General features: G+C 46.8%; 1 protein-coding gene and 1 long non-coding RNA gene across 2 annotated transcripts; one reads left to right on the top strand and one right to left on the bottom strand.

Annotated features, from left to right (window-relative positions):
- Nucleotides 1–1125: 1125 nt before the first annotated feature.
- Nucleotides 1126–5417, top strand: LOC308468470. The gene is made up of 2 exons (XR_013981676.1): nucleotides 1126–2695; nucleotides 4172–5417. It is a non-coding gene; the product is annotated as an uncharacterized lncRNA (long non-coding RNA).
- GBGT1 (globoside alpha-1,3-N-acetylgalactosaminyltransferase 1 (FORS blood group)) lies at nucleotides 5279–22956 on the bottom strand. The gene is made up of 7 exons (XM_080990662.1): nucleotides 22683–22956; nucleotides 11732–11865; nucleotides 11133–11195; nucleotides 9851–9901; nucleotides 9726–9761; nucleotides 8592–8726; nucleotides 5279–7916 (listed from the first exon to the last, which is right to left on the bottom strand). Exons 2-7 carry the CDS (start codon nucleotides 11797–11799, stop codon nucleotides 7232–7234), a joined length of 1038 nt encoding a protein of 345 aa, XP_080846788.1. The 5' UTR covers nucleotides 11800–11865; nucleotides 22683–22956; the 3' UTR covers nucleotides 5279–7231.
- Between the last annotated feature and the right edge of the window lie 331 nt (nucleotides 22957–23287).

Here is a 23287-nt window from a genome sequence, read left to right as displayed (position 1 = left end):
CCATTATGGGCACCTGGTTGGCCACTGGGAGAATAGGATGCTGTACTAGATGGGTCACTGGCCTCATCCAGCATGGCTCTTCTTTTTCTGAACAAATCCAATGAATAAATAAACTTTTAAGCTTTACTCCTTAGCTAGTGATGTTTGCTAATTTCAAACCTTCTACTTTAAGTGGGAGTAATATTGGATACAACCCATAATTGCTATTGTGATAAAAAAATTAGCCTTCATATTCACAAAACTGTTCATAGTAAAGAGGGGATTCTTCCCATGACTTCCAGTACTGTACTTGTCTGCCAATTAAACAATATTTAATTTAATGAATTGATTGTCTCCTTTTTCCACTGAATCATCTGCTGTTTAATCCATCGTGTTTACGTTTAATCAATATATTGCTAGACACTTACGGTACCTGCATTGGTGCCTTTGAAAATATTATTGATTGTAAAGGAGCCCTTCTGAGATACTGAAGGAAGAGAAAAGTAACACAGTTTCATAAACAAAAGTTACCAATTTTAATTAGGAGGAAAATAGAATCTGCCTCTCATTTTTCTTTCACTTTTTCTCTATAAGGATTGACAAATCTTACCAGTTCAATTTGTCCCAGGGCCCCTTCGGACTAGTGTTATTTTCTGTAGGCTGCATTCTGCCACATTATGTAATAATAGCACATTGGTGATGGATTTATCCTGGACCATCCACACATCATTCTGCTTTCTATGGCCACATCCGCATTCTACATTTAAAGCAGTATCATACTACTTTCAGCAGCCATGGCTTAAAGAATCGTGGGAATTGTAGTTTGTTAAGGGTACTGAGAGTTGCTAGGATACCCCCCACTCTACGGAGAGAGCTACGATTTTCAGAGTGATTTAACAGTCAAGCCTTCTTCCCAGGGAAACTCTCAGCATCCTTAAAAAAGTACAGCTCCCAGGATTCTTATGGGGGGAATCCATGACTTCCAAGTCAGACCATTGGTGTCTCCAAGGCTGAATCTACACAGATATAAAAAACGCTGTGAAAATGCTTTTTAGAAAAATAGTTTAAAAATATAGATGAAATTTGTCATTAGCTCATCAGTGCCACCTAGTGCCACATTTGTATAATGCACTTAAAACACACTTCATACATTATGTTTGCAGCTGTATAGCAGAGTCATAGCTTGGTATTATCTACACTGCAGCCCCATCAGCACTATCCATTTAAAGCACTATAATACCCAGTGCTGCTTTTATTTGGAAAAAGAGTGAGGGCTGGTACTCATATATCGATAAAAGTGTAATCGGTGGCAGCACAAAATGGCTGCCATGGACAGCAAAAAAAAAAAAAAAAAAGAAGTTCCAGTGCTCCATACTAGTGAGTAATGCCACATTAAAAAATTCTCATTGTACCACTTTAAACAGTGATGTCTTCCCTCAAATAATTCTGAAAAGTGTAGTTTGTTGTATGCTGCTGAGTTGTTAGGAAGCCCCCTATTCCCCTCACAGAGCCACAATAGTTCCCAGAGTTCCCTGGGAAGAGGGATTGATTATTAAAGTAACTGGGAATTATGACTCTATGAGTGGAATATGGTGGTCTCCTAACAACTCTCGGCACCTTTAACAAACAACACTTCCCAAGATTCCTTGGGGAGAGCCATGACAGTGTTTTAAATGTAAAGTGCAGATGTCGCCTCAGTTGTTCTGCAATGCATTATCGAGGCCTGGAAGGGGCTCTCTTGCACCATAGCTGTCAACTTTCAGATTTGAAAATAAAGGATCAGCAGCCTCGAAAATAAGGGATCAGCGGCCTCACCTGTCCCAGGGACAGTCTACGGGATATCTAACAATCTGGGATAGCAGCGGGAAAGGGCGGGAAACGGCGCTGGAATAAAGGAATTTCCCACAAAAAAGGGAAGGTTGACAGCTATGTCTTGCACTATAGGCACAACAAAAACAGGACACACACACACACACACACACACACACACACACACATAGCCGTCAACTTACAGATTTGAAAATAAGGGACCAGCAGCCTCGAAAATAAGGGATCAGCAGCCAAAATAAGGGATTTTAGTCAACCAGCTGAAATACAAAGTTAAAAGGGACCAGATAATTTGGGAGAGCAGCACCGGTTTTTAGCCCTTCGTTTCCAGAGGTTGCTGCTCAAGACACCAACTGATGAAACACTGCAATTAAATAACTACAAGCAGCAAACACTTTTCGCGCAAAACCAAGTCCAAGCTACGAAGATGCTGCTGCAGTTCTGTATCTTTTCTCTTGTGCTCCATCTGCAGCTCTCAGTTCCACCAGGCGGGGCGGGAGGAAGGGGGGGAGAAATAGCGCCCGAAGTAAAACCGCAGATCAGACCATCTATGCTAGTCTACCACTACAAATCTATGGGAAAAGAGCTTGCGGTCCTTCCTCCGCTTTCCCCCTCTATGGTTAGCCCTTGGAACACCTGCCCGCGCCTCCTCCTCCTCCTCTTCCTCTTCTCTTTGAACTGCTTTCTCTATGGTTGCCCTCGCTCTCCTCTCTCGCTCCTCAGCAATTCATAGGCCACGCCAGGCTGCCCGGGTCCTTCGGTGGCGCAGCCGCAGTACGGCCTAGTGGGAGTGGCGGGCAGAGGGGAGGCCCCAGGCAGAGACGCTCAGTTTGGCGGCCGCGAGGAGGGTGGTGGCGGAAGGGCCTCAGGCTCCCGGGGGCTGAGGCTGGTGAGAGGAGGCCGGAGGGGGGCCAACACAGTTGGAGCCTCCCTCCTCCCTGGCCGGCAGGCAGGGAGGGAGAGAGAGGAGCTGCTTCCTTTGAAACCCGGGAAATTTAAGGGACATCATCAATAAGGGACAGCAGCGGGACACAGCGCTGGGATAAGGGAGTTTCCCGCCAAATAAGGGACAGTTGATAGCTATAAAACACACACACACACACACACAGGTCATTTCTGAGACTGGGTTTAAAATCAGCACCTTCTTTAGCTCTCTTAAAAATATATATTTGGGAACGAAAACCAGGATTTACTATATAAAGCCCTGTTGGTTTTTCCTCTTAAGGCTGCTGGGTTAGAAATCACTTACAGGTGATGCTCCCTGGCAGGGATTTATTTAGATACAGTACATAGTACAAAAAAGAGTTTGAAGCATTACTCTCTGAAATGTTGAGTAGCTGTGTTTTAGAAAGCTCAGGGAATAGGGTTGCCAGACCTCCAGGGATTTGCCCACTCCCTTCCAGGTGCAGGAAATGCTTTTAAATAAAAATAAAAGTAAACAACAACAGCAACCACAGCGATGGGTGTGGCTGAATGGAAACCAAAATGGCCACTTAGAACAGTTTCCTCCCCTGGGTGCCAGTTTTAACTAAAATCTGTTTGATTGCACAGGATTTATTAAAATAAAAATAAATCTTCTTCCCTCTGCCTAAGGGAATGTCCACAGCAGCATTTCACTCACCCCAAACAGGGAAGCTTAGCTCAATGCTTCATGTGAGGCCCCTATAAACAAGTGAAGAAGACAAAATGACTGCTGTGCCTCCTAAAATAGCAGAAAATACAGCTGTAAAACCAAAATACTTGGATGCCACATTCAGGGAATAGTTTGAAGCATAATGCATTTCCCTTAAAAGCCAAAATCATATAAGCCTAGAAGGAATTAATAGCTTCTCTGGAAGCAAAGGTAAATACAATAATGGAAAAGCTGGAGGGTACTGCTGAAACAGCTTCTGCAGCAGTGGATTTAAGTTTGAAGCAAAAATTAAGAGGCTGCTTAGGGAAAATAAATGCATTAAGTGTAAGCTTGAAGAAGTGGGAAATAGTCACTAAAGGGTTAATATACACAGGATTAAAAAGGAGGCAGAAGGAGATAATATTACAGGATTGATAATCCAGTGGTTTAAAACTGTTAGACATTGCCTGGAATTGTCCCCAGAAAATATGAAGAAGAATGCATAGAGTACTGCCAGCCAGTCTGCAGGATACAGCACCCCAAAGGGTATTGTTATGAGCTTCCACTGTTTTAAAAAGAAAAATGAGATTTGAAAGGCTTTGAGAAAGGTTGAAATAATAATTTGTGACAATAATCCAATCATGATGTTTTTTGTTTTTTGGACACTGATAAAATGAAGGGAACTTTGGCACATAATACTCAATCTGCAAGATGTAGGAATAAGATATTATTGGGCTTTCCCCTTTCGTTTAGTGACTGCTAAACAACACTCTCAGCCACCAACCTAAAGGAACCCACAAAACTATTAACACCACTAGAACTGGTCTGTCCGCCTAGGGTTATTGATTTTTTTGGATAGTGAATCCATTGGTGAAGTTGACCCAGCTCAGGAGCCCAGATGAGAGGGCTACAACAAAGCCAAAAGACCATGTAAGAGAATAACAGGACAATGAAGAGGCAGCATTGCACATTTTTCAGAAAGGTTACTACACTCTTTAATAAGCAGGAACTAATGCAGAACTGAAGAATGCTGTTTAAAAAAAGAGAGAAAAGGCTCATTTTCTATAGAAGTGAAAGCAATCAAACTGGAATGACCTGAAAATATAAATATCTTGAAAGTACCCAGAGGTTGGGACATGAGGTTTACAAGAAAATATCCACTTTCATGTACCTCATCATTTACTTGTTTAAAATAAGTTTGATTTTTATGCTTATGATTTACTCTATACCCATAGTAGTACTGGAGTGCCCTCTACTGTTAAAAGAGGACACACACCAGGGTGTAAGTTCTCAAGGTTCTGGGTTAATTCAAAGGTTTTTTTCAAAGATGCGATACAAGTAGATTTTTTACAGAAGTAGATTAATTTGTAGAACCAAAGCAAAAACATGGAAAGCTTAGATTGGCAAAGGACACTATTGCTTAATGGCCAAAATGAGTACAGGTATTAAAGTAATTTCTTTTAACTGTGAAGGGGTTGGGAGATCCAATAAAATACACCAGAATGGCAACTTATTTGTTCAAAAAGGATCCACATATAGCCTTTTTGCAAGAACCCTATAATGCAGATAGGGGGAAAAACCCACACATTGTTTATGCAGTCATGTGTGGGCCAAAAGTACCTCACGAAGACAAAACCATGCAGGAGGAGTGGGAGAAAACCACACTGAGCTTGCTGGAGAAAAAGTGGGATATAAATTCAATAGAAAAGCAACGTGTTATGCTTCCTGACATCACTGGGCACCCCTCCTGTGATATCCCCAGGTAGCTGCTCCTGGGTCCCAAGTTTGTGCCCTGGAATCTCAGGGTCTGGGATGCCCCATACCTGGTAACCCTATCAGGGATGGACAAATACAAGACAGTTTTATTATTGATTGCTATCCTTTTATTCAATACATGGCTACAACTGGTGTTAACAAAGACAGCTCTGCAAAAACAGGGTCAGTGATGGCTGGATTGATCCTTCCTCTTTGCAATAAAATTTCTTTCTTTTGTGCCTTATCTTGTTTATGATGTAACACTTCCTGTAGTCATTTAATGTTCTGCATTGATTTTCTTTGGCAGTTTCGTGGTTTTGACTTACAATATCTGTTATATTATAATGACCTGACTTGCACTGACTGGACATTGGAGTCTTTCCGCCCCAAATCTTTTGCAGGTACAAACAGTACTGAAAGTGGGATGGTGTCTAATCAACAGATAAGAGTGGGATGGGGTGGCCGTCCATCAACAGATAGGGTGTCATCACCTACTGATGGCAACCTAAGCCAAAGCTCTGGACAAGCTGGGCGAGGGGGCGCATAAAGATGTTAAAAAGCATTGGGGAGAGAATTGTGCCCTGTGGTACTCCACGCACCAAGGAGTAGCACGATGACAGCTCACCCCCCCAGCACCACCCTCTGTCCAGAAAGGAACGAGCGCAGCCACTGAAGGACTGTGCCCTGAATCCCCACATCAGCGAGGAAGCGGTCCAGAAGTTTGTGAGCAACCATGTTGAAGGCTGCTGACAGATCTAAGAGAATCAACAGCCCCGACCCGCCTTGGTGCCTACAGAGATCGTCAGTTAGGGCAACCAGAGCCATCTCGGTCCCATGACCAGAGCAAAAGCTGGACTGGAATGGATCTAAAGCCGATGTTTCATTCAGAAATCCAACAAGCTGTTCAGCAACTGCTCTCTCAATCACCTTGCCCAGGAACAGAAGATTCGAAACTGGGCGGGAATTGAATAGATCTAAAGGATCTAATGATGTTTTCTTTAAGAGCGGTGCCAAGGGACAAATTGATGATGTCACCCAGGGGGGCCTGCAACTCGTCTGGACATGCTCAAATCAGCCAGGATGGGCACAAGTCAAGAGGACAAGTGGTGGGCTTTCTGGCATGGAGGAGTCTGTCCACATCGGCTGGCAGTATCCGGTCAAAGTGGTCCAGTACTGGACCTTAGGACAATCAAGGTGCCTCCAGTTCCATTATTGTATCCAAGTTGGCAGGGAGGTCATGGCGGAGCGACAGGACCTTCTCAGCAAAAAAGCTCCCAAATGCCTCACAGCTGTGTGCCTGATTCATATTTAAATTTGGCTGTCCCTCTAGGGATGTTAGAGACCTAATTATACTAAAAAGTTGCGCGGGGCGAGAGCTAGCGGATGCAATGGAGGTTGAGAAGTAAGACTTGTTTGCAGTCTTCACTACTATCTCATAGGTTTTCATAAACGCCCTATAAGATGTTCTTGAGGCTCCGTCACAAGTACTCTGCCATACTCGCTCTAGCTGTCTGAGCTCCTCAGTAAACCAAGGGGCCTGGTTTCTGTGGGGTTGCAGAGGGTGCCTAGGTGTGATTTCATCTATGGCCGCCAAGCGTTGGGTATTCCAACCCTCAACAAGCTCAGTCAATGAGTCGTCAGGGGGAGCAGGATCCCGCAAGGCCTGACGGAATCCATCAGGGTCCATCAGCCTCTGCGCCGAGCCCAAATCGACTCACCACCTAAGCAGGGTGGGGGCGGGAAGTCAATCCTGGCTTTCAGAGCATAGTGATCAGACCATGGCACCTCCATGATCACATCTATACCTGTGCCAAAGATCAAATCCAGCGTGTAGCCTGCCTGATGTGTGTGGCCCAAAACAAACTGGGAGAGCCCTAGTGTCACCATGGAAGACACCAGGTCCAGAGCCTGTGAGAAAGGGGTGGCACTCTTGGAAGGGGTTGGGGGACGTGTCTGATTTTGCCAACTCCGCAATGGATCTGCAGGTCCAAATAATTTGATCCCAAGGGCTCCCCTGCCCAGAAATACACAGTGAGGCCAAGATGGACCCAACTAGGGTCAGTCCCTGACCTCCCTATAATTCTTGCTCAATGTTGAGACCCGTATGAGTCTCAGCTCAGGTGGTTTTGACTTTGTGTCGTCCCAAAGGTACTCCGGAGAGAGGAGCTTTGAAGGCTTCTGGGAAAGGAAGTGCCTGTTCAGATGACTCTCCTCTTGCCAAGCTGCCATGATGCCGTTGGCCTTGTCTGCCAATATGGTCATGTGGCAAGCCCTGGTGAACTCGTAGACATTCTTGACCAGGCCTCCAAAGGCCGCCCCGCAATAGTAGAAGTCTCCTTCTTCCTTAGAGATGTAGGCCATGGAAGCAGGTCTCCTCTCATATGGGAATGCTGTCCGAGAGACCTTGTAGTAGCCTGGGTGGATCACGGCCACCATCTCCCCCAAGGTCTCTGGGCCCCACGGGTTATGAAACAACATGTCAATGTCCAGGCAGAAGAGATAGTCCACGTCTCGGTGGGCTGTATCTGAGATGTACCGGTTTATGGCCTCCATCCTGCGCATGGAGATTTCTTGCCAGTGGGCATATTTCTTTATAGGGATGAGGTGGAGGGTTCTCCCAGGCTGCAGGCGGACAACGGAGATGTCTTTGGGGTTGTCTGTGAAGATGTAGTAGTTCACATGGTATCCCACCATGAAGTACTGTTCAGCTGACTCCAAAAAATGGCTCACAAATCGTATGTATCTGAGCAAAGATTAAAGATATATAATATTAAGAGCAATTGCTCAGGGCAGAGTTTTTAAAAAGCAGATTTTCAAGCTGCACTGCTGCTGGTCAGTGTATGCAGTATTGGGTGAGATGGATCAATGGTCTAATTTGGTATAAGGCTGCTTCCGAGGCTCCTAAGGCCCCATAAGGCAGGAGCAAAGTAGGCTAGAATCAGACCAGGGGTCAATGTGGCCTAGGGCTACCCATCCTGAAATGCAGCAGCTCCACAAAGCTATTAATCCTGGTTACTGGTAGGTAGCCATGTTGGTCTGCCGTAGTCGAAACAAAATAAAAAAAAATCCTTCCAGTAGCACCTTAGAGACCAACTAAGTTTGCACAAACTTAGTTGGTCTCTAAGGTGCTACAGGAAGGAATTTTTTTAAATTTTGTTTCTATTAATCCTGATGGCTGTTCTCTCCCTCCACTGCTGGAGGCAGTAAATGTTTCTGAATATCACTTGGTGGAAACTGCAGGAGAGTTACCTTTTAGGCTTGATCCAAGAGGGCTCATCCTATGTCCTTAAGCCCAGGGGTCTGTGCCAGGCACTCATAACAAAGGCCTTTTATAACCAGAGTTGCTACAGCCCACATCATGTTTTAGATTTCGGCAAATGTGCAGACCTTCCCAACCCCTCCTGCCCTTTCTGCTTACTTTCCAACGGCGAAGGCAGTCATTCCAATGGTAAGGTTCAAAGGCTTGTAGATGCTGTCCAAGATTTCAGGGTTGAATGTCCCCTCCCAGACAATGGGGGCCAGCCACGGAGTCACGGTGAGCACATCAGAGCGCCTGAGGAAACCAGGAAAATAAAGCAATGCAATGTCAAAAGTGTTGATTGAGCAAATAGGATGCTACTGGTGATCAGATCTGTCAATTTCAGTTTCTTATTTTTCCCGAATATAAGTTCAGTTCTCCATGTTTCCATCTGTTGTTGTTTTTTAAAGTACAGTACTCCGGAAACTTCATTTTTCTGCAAGTTTCCCTGATACACACACATTTTTCATATGCAATTATGGCTAATATACATACACAGTTTTGCAAAGTCACTTTCCCTAATATAATGAATTTCTGTATGTTCTATTCACTAAAATACACATTTTCAAATGCAAACTTTGTCCTAGTACAAACATTTTTTCTTTACACATTACTCAGCTGGAGAACAGCACTGCAAAAATTCGGAGAAGTGTGAACATGCTTGCGAGTTCAGGAAAAGTCATCCTGGACTTCTATAAGAGGTCACCTCAAATGCTATTAATTAGACAGGCCTCTGAAGCCAGAAATTTATTTTAATTAACCAGTATTCATGAATTTATTTAACTACACAGCACCAAGTTAAACTGTGGAACTCACTTCCACAGGAGGCACTAACTTGGATTGGACAAATGCATCAAGGGCAAGGCAATCAATGGCTATTAGCCACAACAATATCTCTGCTCTGCCTCCATGGTCAGAGGAAGAAAGGCTTCTGAATACGAGTTCTTGGAAACTGCAGGAGGTGAGATTGCTTGTGTGCTCAGATCCTGGTTGGGGTTTTTTGTTGGGTTCTGTGGTTGGCCACTATGAGAACAGGATGCTGGACTTAGATGGGCCATTGGCCTGATCCAGCAGGGCTTTTCTTACATTCTTATTTACATTTAAATTTTTGTCTTATTTCAATTTTTATCACCGTTGAAACTTTTGTACAATGTCTACTGCTTTGTTGCATTTTAAAAAAAACAACAAAGTAAATTTGTTAAAAGTTTTAATAAATAGAATATATGAATCGGGCCAGTCCTTTCTGGCACTTACGTCTGTTGCACAGACTTTGGCTGTGGATAAAAGAATCTGAAAAAGATAATAAATATATATTAGAACAAATCTCCAGAAGAAAGAAGCAGCAATTTTAGGGAAGAAGCAAGTGGAAGAGAACTAACTGTGGGAAAAGCTGGTGCGAATTCTCCTCTCTGTACTGTAGTTTCAAAGCACTGTCCAAAAAAAGAGAGAGAAAGGGAAATTCAACTTTTATTTATTCATTTGTTTGTGTGCATGTGTTTTTTTTTTAAAGGTGTATATTACTTAATTGGAAATGAAACCTCTATGCAATTTGCAAAAAGCAAACAAACATTAAAATTGTCAAGAAAAGGAAAGTTAAAAACAGGATTTATTTTTTTTAAAGATGCAAAGTGTTATGAAAACAGTTTGGCTAAAAACATACTTAAAACACAAGCCTACATGTTCTGTGAGGATAGATTTGTCTGAACAAAAATCTTTTCAGTAAAGAGTATAGTGAAGATGCCTACCTGACATAAATAGGCTGGGAGTTGCAAAGTAGAGGTGTTGCCACACTAACATACTGATTTCTTATAAGCGGAGAACAAGTATTATGCAGTGCCTGTGACAGTGGTATTTCCTCCTATTTTCAAAGCTCCTACAGGCTCAATTTGTTTGACACCTCACTCTTGCAACCAAAAAACATAGAACTGAAGAGCTACAAGGTACTCCAAAGTTAATCTAGTCTAATTGCCTAGAGCAGTGGTTTTCAACCAGTGTGCTGTGGCACCCTGGGGTGCCTTGAATGATAGTCAGGGGTGCCACAGGCAACACTGGCCTCTGTCCCTCTTTCCTTCCCTCCCTCCCTCAATGCCCTCTCATCTCTGCCTTGCACAGCTGTTTGTTGCAGCTGCCCTGGCTACAAGCTCCCTAAGTGAATGGTGCCTCTGGGGCTGGCCAGGGGGTGCTGGTTGCCAGGAGCTGAAGTGGCCTCAGAGTAAGCAAGCAAATGGGCAAGGGACCGCAGCCAGCCAGTCCACCAGCCCTTGCTGTTGGGAATAGGCAGACAAGTCCCAGGCCACTTTGGTCCAGTGTGAGAAGGCACCTCTTTTCAGAGGAAGCTCAGAGACCAGAGGCTGCAGAGACGGCTGCCTGGAGGACTCCCAAGGAGAGGGGAGAGGAGAGGAGGCTGAAGGAACACTCCACAAGGGAGAGTGTTCGAAAAGGGGCGAGGGGCTGCCAGCTCTGCAGGCAGGGGGTGACATAACTGGGCTCCTGAGCCCCACAGGGGTGTCACAGAAAGAATGCAGATGGTCAAGGAAGCCGTGGACTCAAAACGGTTGAAAACTTCTGCCCTAGAATGCAGGGACCATGGCTAATCACATAGCATTAGATGGAGTATTGAGGCTCTGCAGTTTAGCCCCCAAATCTCACTATGGTACTTACAAGAGATCTGGGCATGGAAGATAATATGGAAGGTAGTGGGTCGGTCCTTTCCCAATCAAAACCCTGGGGACAAAAAAAAAAGCAGTTAAAAGAGGCATAAAGGTTGTGCAGGACTTGAGAAATGTTATCAGGATGGGGGCATCTGCAAGGAAATGAACAATAAAATGGTCTTGTTGGACTTGGCATGGTGGCGGTGGCAGGCTGTACTTTTCTCCAATCCTCATATTTACATGGTGGGAATGGATTAGGTACTGATTAGTATTACAAGTGAAAAATACTGAATTTAATTCAGAATTATTTTTGCGTTCTGTGTTTACAAGACGCAATAAGGATTTAGCATAGGAGGCGATTTTCCTCAAAGCATGGTAACCGGCCTCATAGAGGACCATTGTTCCAGCTAGCTCAGTGTTGTATACATTGGCTGGCAGCATTTATTCTGTGGCTTCCAGCAACTGGTACTCAGAAGCATGGAGGTAAAGCATAGGCATCATGGCTAGTAGCCACTGAGAGCTTTCTCCTCCATGACTTTGTCTAATCCTCTTCAAAGCCATCCAAGTTGGTGGCTGCTGTGAACAGGATATTCAGCGAAAGAGACTCACCCGATAAAAAAGGAGATGGTGCTAAAGGTGAGTGCAAGGACAGATAAGATAAGTTTCTGAAGTTTCATGTTTCCTGGGCTTGAACAAAAGAAGAATTAAGGATATCCAAAGTTCAGATCTTATGTTGGTTTCACCTAGGGAAGTAATGAAAGTAACATTAGAGGTGTGTTATAAGAATTCTAAGGTCTCAAATATAAAATAAATGTTTGTACATGTATAAGGCAAACACATACATAACTATATAAACCACGTGTCTAAAATAGTACAGGAGAGCAATCCTGTAGCCATTTTGACTCTCGCAGTGACCTCAAATATTCCTCTGCAGTAAGGAAGGAAAATGGGTGTCAGAGAACTGCCATCGGAGCCAGAGGGAGAGGGAGGGCTCCAGAGGGATTCCGGAGAGCGTCCCGGGAGGGAGAGAAACAGCACATCTTCTGGGGAAGGAAATCAGCGTAACACCAGTGGAGAAGGGGGGCAGATGGGGGAATCGGCGAGGTGGCTCCAAGACTCTTCGCCGGGAACCAGTGGGGAGAGCACGGGTCCTCCAATGCCCACACCCTCCCTGCGCAGAAGGCTTCCGCGCAGGGAGACTAGGCGGAGACTAGGCGTCAAAGAACTTCTTTGCTGGAAGAAGTTCAAGAAATGCCCACTGACGGATTCTGCCAGCGATTGAGACAGTCACGGGCGCGTGGCTGTCCAGACAGAAAGGGTTCATTCAGGCAACCAGCCAAGGGTGGCGTTGATTTACACACAAGCAACCCCTAGAACCATTACAGCAATCCGTTAGTCCCTGACGTTGCTTGTGCGTAGCCCCGGAGAGGCAGCAAGATGAGCCAAACAGGAACAGCCGAAGAGATGGAGCAGCCAGCTGCGCTGCGGAGTCTGGTCGAGAGGAACTGAGACTTGGAGACGCACGTAGCTATCCTGACGGCGTGGCTGGAGGAAAGACGGGCTCAGGATGCACAGGTCAGAGCCACCCCCATCGCAAGGAAGGTACCAGGGCTGGTACACAAATTTGGGGGGAAGCCCCAAGACTACAATGCTTTCCGAATGGAAGTGCAGTACGCTTTGGAGCTGCAGAAAAATGACTTTGCTGACGACGGGGAGAGGGTGGCTTACATTGTGGGGCATCTGCAGGATGAGGCAAGAGAATGGATCAGGCCCCTAATGGCGACGCAAAATGATGGCTTGAAGGACCTTAATAAATTCCTTCAGGGAATGGACCCGATGTTCTCCAGTGATGTGGGGCAAAGCGTGACATGGCGGGAACTGATGGGTTGCAAGCAGGGGAGCCAGTCCGTCAGAAGCTACTGGTCGCGTTTTGCAATGTTAGTACACCGGCTCAGGTGGGATCTGGACTCTGAACCGATACAAATGTTGTTTGAGGCGGGTCTTTCCCCCAAAGTGAAAGACGAGTTGTCCCGAGCGCCCCGCCCACGGTCGATGGATGTGCTCACAAAGGCGGTGCTTGCGATAGGCGTACAACAAGAAGCGCAGGCTCAGGAGAAGCGGGAAATGAGAGGGGAACGTTTCCATGACTACCGCATTCCTGAGATACCGAGGGAGCCTCCCCAGGCGGCAGAGCCAATGGAAATTGATGGCGCGCGCAAGGTTTCAAACTCCCGTGAAGGTCGTAAAAGGGAGGGAAAGGACTGGAAAACTACCAAGAAGTGTTTCCTCTGTGAACGACCAGGACATTTTGCTAAGGTCTGCCCTCAAAGGAAAGCCTGGCAAGGGATGGTGGGGGCTGCAGGCCACAACGAGAAGGGGGAGGAAGAGCAGGTGCAGGGAAACAACAACGCCTGGCTGCCAACCAGCAGGGGCAGCAGCCAGGCCAGCAACCAATAGAAGTGCCCCAGCCTGACCCCCCCAAGGCAGCTATAGCCATAGAAGTGGTGCTAGAACTCCCGAATGGGCACCCTGTCAAGGTTAAGGGACTGCTGGATTCGGGCAGCTCCTGTAATTTCTTCAGCAGAGACTTTGCTCTGGAGCACCAACTCCACCTGTTGCCTCTGGATTTTCCCTTGCAGGTGACAACCATCGATGGCAGGGAACTTCTGGGAGGGGAAGTGACACACCAGACTCCGCCAATGCGAATGAGGGTTTCCAGGCACACGGAGACCATTGCCTTTCACGTGGCCACACTGGCAGGACCCCCAATAATACTGGGAATGAGCTGGCTGGCACTGCATGATCCAGTAGTGTCATGGCATCAGCGGTCAGTCACCTTTGGGTCAGCTTACTGCTTAGGACACTGTCTGGGAGGGGAGAACCCAAGAATGACAGTAGCCAGGGTTGCTGGGCTGGCCGTGGAACAACAAGGGCAGGTGCCACCGCAATATGCTGATCTGAAGGAGGTCTTCAGCGAGAGGGAGGCAGATAGACTACCTCCCCACAGGCCCTTTGACTGCCAAATCAACCTACTCCCAGGGGCTCAGTTGCCGGTGGGTAAGCTGTACACCATGTCAGACCGGGAGATGCAGGAGTTGCGGCAGTTTATTGATAAGAACCTGAAGAGGGGGTTCATAAGGGAATCAAAGGCGGTGGGGGGCAGTCCAGTGTTCTTTGTAGACAAAAAGGGGACCAATCAGCCCAGGTTGGTCGTAGATTATAGGGCCTTGAACCTGGTGTCTGAACCCATGACCTTCCCAATGCCAAGGATTGATGACATTTTAACCCGGGTGAGGCAGGGGAAGATTTTTACCAAGCTGGACCTCAGGGGGGCATACAATTTAATTAGGGTAAGGGAGGGGGATGAATGGAAAACGACCATGTTCACCTCCCTGGGGGCCTTTGAGTAATTAGTCATGCCATTTGGATTACAATCGGGCTCCGCCTGTTTTCAAGGATTCATGCACCACGTGTTGGGGCCCCTGCTGTACAAGAATTGCGTAGCCTTTTTGGATGACGTCTTAATCTACTCGGACAATGAGAAGCAAAACTTCAAAGACGTCAGGGAAGTGCTACAGAGACTGCAGAAGCATCAGTTGTGGGTCAAGCTGGAAAAATGCCAATTTCACGCCAGGGAGGTCGAGTTTCTGGGGTACAAGTTGTCAGACAAGGGCCTAGCTATGGACCCAGGCAAGGTGAAGGCAGTGCTGGAATGGAAAGCCCCCAAAACCCGGAAAGATGTGCAAAGGTTCTTAGGCTTCAGCAACTTCTACAGGAAGTTCATAAACAACTTCGCTCACTTGACAGCGCCCATAACAGATTGTCTCAGTAGCAAAAAGAAGTTCGCGTGGACAGAAAGTGCCCAGCAATCCTTTGAAAGGCTGAAGAAGGCGTTCACTTCGGAAGAGCAGCTCCTGCACGTTGATCTGGAGAAGCCCATGAGACTGGAGACAGACGTGTCCGACCGAGCTGTGGGAGCGGTCCTTTTGCAGCCCGGGGCTAAGCAGGACTGGAGGCCGTGTGCCTTTTTCTCAAGGAAGCTGAGCAAGTCAGAGCAAAACTACACAGTGTATGACCGTGAACTGCTTGCGATCTACGCGGCGTTTCGACAATGGAGACATCTGTTGATAGGGGCAAGGCACAAGATCCAGGTTTGTACTGACCACAAGAACTTGGAATACTGGCGGACTGTGCGAGTGCTCAACCAGAGACAGGTTCGATGGGCCCAGGAGTTCGCCAGGTTTTCCTTCAAGATCAGATACGTGCCGGGAGCGGAAAACATAAGAGCAGATGCTCTCTCCCGGAAACCGGAATACCTGGAGGGAGAGGGACCACCGGAAACCCGACACGTGTTTCCCGAGGACCGATGGGTGTGTGGGGGAACGTTGGTTGGGAAACGAGAACTGGCAGGGCTTACCAGAGACGACGCGTTCACTCAAGCAAAAATCAGGGAACTCCGGGACAGAAGGGAAGACCATGGAGGGTTTGAGGAAAAGGAAGGGGTACTGTACTATAAGGGGGCACTGTATGTACCGGGGGAGACCTTGAGGGGGAAGGTACTTAAACAGCTCCATGACAACCCAACAGCTGGGCACTTTGGACAGCACAAGACCATGCTGCTCATCACCAGGCAGTTCTGGTGGCCAAAGGTGAGGGAAGACGTACGAGAATATGTACGGGGGTGCGACCGATGCCAGAGGGCAAAGGGAGAGAGGGCTGCCCCCGCAGGGTTACTGGAACCCTTACCTACGCCGGGAAGGCCCTGGGAGGTGGTGTCCATTGATTTTATGACAGATTTGCCCAAGTCAAGGGGGAAGACAGCAGTCATGGTAGTAGTCGATCTACTGACAAAAATGTGCCATTTCATAGCTTGCTCGCACGCGGTGACGGCAGAGGAGACAGCCCGGTTGTTTGTGGATCACATTTTCAGACTGCACGTGGCTCCTTCGAGGGTAATCTCGGACCGCGGGAAACAACAACTTCCAGGTTCTGGAGGAAGCTCATGAGCTTGCTACAGGTCGAGGTGAGCTTCTCGATGGCCAGACACCCCGAAACCAACGGGCAAGCAGAGAGAGCGAACAGTATACTCCAACAATACCTACGCTGCTACGTCAGCGAGAGACAGAACGATTGGGTAGAGAAATTAGCTTTGGCTGAATTTGCGTACAATAACACGGAACACGTGTCCACGGGAATGAGCCCGTTCATGGCCAATTATGGGTGTCACCCCAGGGCCTTCCCGGGAAGGGGGGAGGAAGCATGGAGGGTACCCGTGGCCGAGCAGTTTGTAGAAGAAATGGAGGCCTTGCACCAACAACTCAAGATGAACTTGGAGCAGCCCAAGGAAGTTTACAAAAGGCAGGCGGACAAGCACCGTAGGGAGGGGGAGGCCATACGGGTAGGAGACCGGGTGTGGTTGTCAACCCAAGGGTTACCCCTAAAGGGAGGGTGCAAGAAGTTGCAGCCGAGGCGGCTGGAGCCTTTTGCAGTAGCACAGCAGGTGAACCCAGTGGCGTTCAAACTCAAGTTGCCAGACAGCATGAAGGTACATCCGGTGTTCCATAGGTCACTACTCACACCGTACAGGGAAGGGCGAGAGTTTCCGGGGCGGGAGGGAGGAATCACCACCCACCCGAGGGTAGAGGAGAGGGAACACCGCAACCAAGCCACGGAAATCCTCGATTCAAGGTGGCGAGGTCGGCAGGTGGAGTACTTGGTAGCTTGGGAGGGAGAACCCAGGTCAGAAAACACGTGGGTTCCCGCTGAGTCAATCAATGACGGGTATCTGGTGGAAGAATTCCACAGTTTGTTCCCAGATAAGCCAAAACCACTAGCGAGATTCTGGGAGGAAGAATTTGGAACCACAGACGACGAAGGGGACTTTGTGGGTTTTCCTGCCTCCGAAGAGGAGGGAGGTGGGGTGTCAGAGGGAGAAGAATCAGACTGGGAGGCCCACTCTGCGGGGAGAGATCAGAGTGGGTGGGAGGCTGGTTTTGAATCCTCAGAGGATGGTGACAGCTCCTTCAGGGGATTCCCCGCGTCGTCGGCTGAGGAAAGAGACAAGGTTGTGTCGGAAAATCGCGCCGGGGGTGGAGGGGGTCCTGGGGAGGAGGTGGATGTCAGGGAACTGCCATCGGAGCCAGAGGGAGAGGGAGGGCTCCAGAGGGATTCCGGAGAGCGTCCCGGGAGGGAGAGAAACAGCACATCTTCTGGGGAAGGAAATCAGCGTAACACCAGTGGAGAAGGGGGGCAGATGGGGGAATCGGCGAGGTGGCTCCAAGACTCTTCGCCGGGAACCAGTGGGGAGAGCACGGGTCCTCCAATGCCCACACCCTCCCTGCGCAGAAGGCTTCCGCGCAGGGAAGCTAGGCGGAGACTAAGCGTCAAAGAGCTTCTTTGCTGGAAGAAGTTCAAGAAACGCCCACTAACGGATTCTGCCAGCGATTGAGACAGTCACGGGCGCGTGGCTGTCCAGACAGAAAGGGTTCATTCAGGCAACCAGCCAAGGGTGGCATTGATTTACACACAAGCAACCCCTAGAACCATTACAATGGGGAAAGCCTTTCCATTCTCTTTTTGCTTACAAAGCCTGTATTAAAGTAATAACAATAATAAAAAAATAATAAAAATAAAAATAAAAATAAATAAATAAACCTTTTAAACCTTCCCGGTTTAAAAACTGGGCTCAGGGCAGCTAACAGCAAATATAAAATATTGATTAAAATGCGACTAAAAAATAGCATAAAATACAACATAAAATGCAGCGTCAATATCAATAAAATTCAAAAATTCAGGGGTCATTTTGCGGGGGGAAACAAAAAACTAAATTATTAACCATCACAAAAGAATGGCCAGACTGCTCTGGTAATGAAGTCAGTGACCATTATGAGGTATCCTGGCAAACAGGATTTTTGCTGTAGAGCACCTCCTTCTGTGATGTATGTATGATGTTTTAGGGGGGTGGTCTTGGGCGACAGGGTGGGCAATTTAAAGAGTTTACATAAGGGCTTGCACACCATTGTTCTGGGTTCTCCTGTGTGTGGTGAGTGGGGACCCTGTTGTAATAGTACTTTTCTTTTGCAATAAAGATCAGGCTTACTAGCCGCTTTGCTTCACAATATACTCTGGTTGGCCTCTGTTATTTTCTCCTACTGATAGGGAACCCACTTAAGGACTCTTAAGGCTTTTGGATACCCTGTAAGGGGAAAGGAGCAGTTTTTTCTTATAACAGTTGGGAAAGTCTCTCTCCCAGTTCCACTTCCAGATCAATATAAAAGGAATCCAAGGAATCATTCTTACTCACTGCTTGTTGGTTATCTAACTCGCAGTGGTAGAGCATCTGCCTTGCAAGCAGAAGGCTTCAGGTTTGATCCCCAAAGGCAACTCCAGGCAGGGCTGGGAGAGAACCCAGCCAGAAATCCTGAACTGCTGCCAGTCAGTGTAGGCAATATTGAGCTGCATGGGACAGCGATCTGGCTCTGTATAAAGCAGCTTCCTATGTTCTCCACATGCTTTCATCCAGCTGAAGGAATCAGAGGGTCCCAGCCTACAACCCTGGAGAGGCAGCTATATTCATGCTAGGGAACGTAGAAAGTGTGTTGAGCAACAAAATTGCTGGAGGGCATTAGATGGAGGCCAAATCTTCAGTCAGGGCGGGTATCAACTTTGAAATAAACACTGCACCTCTAAAGCATTTAAAAACCATATTGTCAGGAAAGCATTGTTTAATGTTTGGATAAGATATAAGGACCTACTGGAAAACAAAACCCCAAGGTGGCTGTCACCGATGGAAGCGAAAGCGCTGAAAAAGCTCAATATGGAGGCCAAATGGCCGAAATATTGGGAAATTTTGGAACAAGAGGGAGATAGACTGAAATTGCAGAGTTTTGAGAAATTAAAAAACAAAGTGCGAGACTGGCTTCATTATTATCAGATAATGGAGGCATACAATTTGGACAAGAAAATTGGCTTCCTGGTGGAAAAATCAAAATTAGAAACAGAACTGCTAGAACCCAAAACTAAGATTTTGTCAAAGATGTATAACTTGCTGTTGAAATGGAATACACAGGATGAAACGGTGAAATCTGCTATGATTAAATGGGCACAAGATGTTGGACATAACATAATGATGGCTGACTGGGAACAGTTATGGACCACAGGTATGAAATTCACGGCATGTAATGCCTTAAGAGAGAATATTATGAAAATGATATACAGGTGGTACATGACACCAGTCAAGCTTGCAAAAATCTATCATTTGCCTGATAATAAATGTTGGAAATGTAAAGAAACTGAAGGTACATTCTTTCACCTTTGGTGGACGTGCCCAAGGATTAAGGCTTTCTGGGAGATGATTTATAATGAAATGAAAAGGGTACTTAAATATACCTTTCTGAAGAAACCAGAGGCCTTTCTCCTGGGCATGGTCGGCCAAATGGTGCTAAAGAAGGACAGAACTTTTTTTATGTATGCCACAACAGCAGCAAGAATACTTATTGCAAAGTATTGGAAGACACAAGATCTACCCACTCTGGAAGAATGGCAGATGAAGGTGATGGACTATATGGAATTGGCGGAAATGACTGGCAGAATCCGAGACCAGGGAGAAGAGTCGGTGGAAGAAGATTGGAAGAAATTTAAAGACTATTTACAGAAATATTGCAAAATTAATGAATGTTAGAAGGATGTCAGAATGAAGTTAAGTGGTTTAAGCAGCAATGTTATAAAGGTGTATGTAAAAATGGATTGTTAACAGGTGAGAATCCAAAGTTATAATATATTATGTTAAAGAACTAAGATAAAAACAAAGAGGGAAAGAAATTGCTGAATTAACTAACTGAATTGGAATACAAAAAAGGGAGGCGTGAGGAGGTCAGGGAAACAAGGAAATGAATGTAAGGTATGGAAAGACTGATGTATTTTTTAAAGTGTTTTTTATCTTTTTTTTGTATTTTGTATTTTTTCTTTTATTTTTACTTTTGTCTTTTTTTTCCTTCTTTTTTAATTCATGTAATTCTTTTTTTTAAAACCTTAATGTCAGGGAACTGATATCGGAGCGAGAGGCGAAGGGGAGGCTCCTAGATGATGCTGGCGAAGGACCCAGCAGCAGGGGGAGAAACAGCTCAGTAGAGGGGGAAGCAAATCAGCGCAAAACCAGGGATAAAGGGGGGCAGATGGGGGAATCGCAGTGGAAGAAATGGAGGCCCTGCACCAGCAACTTAAGATGAACTTACAACTTAAGGAAACTTACAAGAGGCAGGCAGACAAGCACTGCAGGGAAGGGGAGACCATACGGGTGGGGGACCGGGTGTGGTTGTCCACCCAAGGGCTACCTTTCAAAGGGAGCTGCAAGAAGTTGCAGCCCAGACGGCTGGGACCTTTTGAGGTAACACAGCAAGTAAATCCCGTGGCATTTAAGCTCAAGTTGCCTGATAGCATGAAAATACACCCGGTTTTCCACAGGTCCCTGCTCTCACCGCATAGGGAAGGGCGGGGATTCCAGGGGCAAGAGGGAGAAGTCACCACACACCCGCAGGTAGAAGAAAGGGAACACCATCACAGGGCCACGGAAATACTGGACTCAAGGTGGCGAGGGCACCAGGTGGAGTATTTGGTAGCTTGGGAGGGGGAACCCGGGTCCGAAAACACGTGGGTTCCCACGGAAGCCTTCGATGACAGGTATCTGGTGGAGGTATTCCACCGCCGGTTCCCGGACAAACCCAAACCCCTGGAGAGATTCTGGGAGGAGCAATTTGGAATCACAGACGATGAAGAGGTTTTTGAGGGATTTTCTGACTCCGAGGAGGAGGGAGGAGAGGTTTCAGAGGAAGAAGAATCAGACTGGGAGGACCACCCCATTGGCAGGTGTAAGAGCGGGTGGGAAGCGAGTTTCGAATCCACAGAAGATGGTGACAGTTCCTTCCGGGGTTTCCCCGCCTCGTCAGCCGACGAAGGGGACGAAGTTGATCCCACAGGTCGGTCCAGGGGTGGAGAGGGTTCTGGGGGGGAGGTGGATGTCAGGGAACTGACATCGGAGCAAGAGGCAAAGGGGAGGCTCCTAGATGATGCTGGCGAAGGACCCAGCAGCAGGGGGAGAAACAGCTCAGTAGAGGGGGAAGCAAATCAGCGCAACACCAGGGATAAAGGGGGGCAGATGGGGAATCGGAGAGAGGGCTCCAGGACTCTTCACTGGACCTCAGTGAGGAGGGCACAGGTCCTCCGCTACCCACGCCCTCCCTGCGCAGAAGACTCCCGCGCAGTGAGAGGAGGAGGAGACTGGGTGTCAAACAACTTTTATGTTGGAAGAGGTTCAAGAAACGCCCACTGACGGATTCTGCCAGCGACTGAGGCAGCCACGATGAGAAAGGGCTGTGCAGTCAGAAAGGTTTAACAAGGCAAATTAGCCTAGAGAGGCACCAGTTTACGCACGAGTAACTCATACCCACTACACTTAATAAATATCATTTAAAAAAAAATGAAATAAACACTGCACCTCAATGAACTGTGTGTGCAGATGTGATGCTTTACTTCCTGTTCCCCTCAGGAACTTGTGAGAAAATATGAAGCAAGATCAGATTTCCTGACTCTTGTGTATATTTGGTTTGTCTGTGTGTGTTTGCATCTCTCTTTATAGATTTTTGCACACAGCAGCCCATAAAATCCTCCCGCTTTCTTTTTTTACTGAGCTGCTCTCTGCTGGGAGGCATTTGCAGCAAGGAAAAGGGCATATGAGCACTGAGAAGCCTCTCTCTACCCCCATTTCCACTGTTTGGCTTAAAAGGCAGCCATGGGAGGAAGCTTTAAAAGGAAAATTATCCCATGTAAAAAGGTAAAGGCAAAGGACCCCTGGACGGTTAAGTTCAGCAGGACTAAACAGCTTCGGGTGCAACAGGACACCGTGACAAGTGCAAGAGCGCACAGAAACACCATTTACCTTCCCACCACAGCAGTACCTATTTGTCTACTTGCACTGACATGCTTTCAAACTGATAGGCTGGCAGAAGCTGGAACAGAGCAAAGGGAGCTCACTCCGTCATCCGATCGGTAAGCCTAAGAGTCCTGGTGGTTTACACCACAGTGCCTCCTGCATCCCCTCTTTTTACCTTTACCTCCCACCTTTTACCACTCCCTCTTCATAGCTCAGAGATTCAAGAGAGCTGAGAAGTTACTTCATCTCACCCCCTTCTAAAAAAAACCCCCATGGAATGATGAAACACCTCTCTAGAGTACTTAACCTGGTGCTTAAAGTTGATTTGAAATAGTTGGAATATTTATTTTGTAGTTTAAACAGCAGCAATTACTTAACCATCCATTTTATTTTGTTGAACTCTTAATTTAAAATAGGCATTAATGAGGGAAAAGGCTGTCTGCTTTTCCGCCTCCTTGTTGCAGCCTCTCAACGTTTTTTATATCCCTCTGTTTGGGCGTGTGTTATAGAAAGATTATTGCTGGCTGTTCATCCTGTTGGCTGGACACTGCAGCGTTTTATCTTTCCTGCCTCAGACCCTAAAATTTCCGATACCAAGGCCTAACTCCAAAGTCTAGGAAAAGATTTGCTTACCAGAAAGAAGGAAATCAGCGAAGAGACTGTGAACTCGGTGGCAGCTCCCTGGAGCAAGGCAATCAAGATGACCTCAGCATTTAAGGTGTGTTTACAGCTGAAAATTCAGGCTTCTTTCTTCTGATCCCTGTGTTCATATATATGGCCAGTGGTGCCTCTGGTTCCTTGCCGGAAGCCGATATGGTACAGACCACATCCTTTTGTTGTGTGGTGAACCAGCAGGAAAATTTCGAAAGGCAGTATCTCACATGGCTTGAGTTTCCCCCCTCCCATTCCTTAGCCACCCCCTTCATGCATTAGTCATTTTCCATAAATGATGTCTGCCTATCTACCCTAGGAAACATTCTACTTCATTCATGCTGATAACTCTGTTTCGCCAGGCCTACGCAGACAACTAAGAAAATATCCTTCCACAATACAGTGGTACCTCTGGTTACGTACTTAATTTGTTCCAGAGGTCCTTTCTTAACCTGAAACTGTTCTTAACTTGAAGCACCTCTTTAGCTAATGGGGCCTCCTGCTGCCGCCGCCGCGTGATTTCTGTTCTCAACCTGAAGCAAAGTTCTTAACCCGAGGTACTATTTCTGGGTTAGCGGAGTCTGTAA

The sequence above is a fragment of the Podarcis pityusensis genome (genome assembly GCF_964106645.2).
Source record: "Podarcis pityusensis genome assembly, chromosome: Z".
Taxonomy (NCBI): domain Eukaryota; kingdom Metazoa; phylum Chordata; class Lepidosauria; order Squamata; family Lacertidae; genus Podarcis; species Podarcis pityusensis.
The sequence above is the reverse complement of the archived record's forward strand: the minus strand, read 5'-3'. Positions and strand labels throughout refer to the sequence as shown.

Coding starts and splice junctions, on each gene's coding strand:
- GBGT1 (XM_080990662.1), bottom strand. CDS start 11,799: ATGAAACTTCAGAAACTTATCTTATCTGTCCTTGCACTCACCTTTAGC. Junction 9,902..11,132: donor CTTCCATGCCCAGATCTCTT/GTAAGTACCATA, acceptor TTTTTTGGACAG/TGCTTTGAAACTACAGTACA. Junction 9,762..9,850: donor TCGCACCAGCTTTTCCCACA/GTTAGTTCTCTT, acceptor TATCTTTTTCAG/ATTCTTTTATCCACAGCCAA.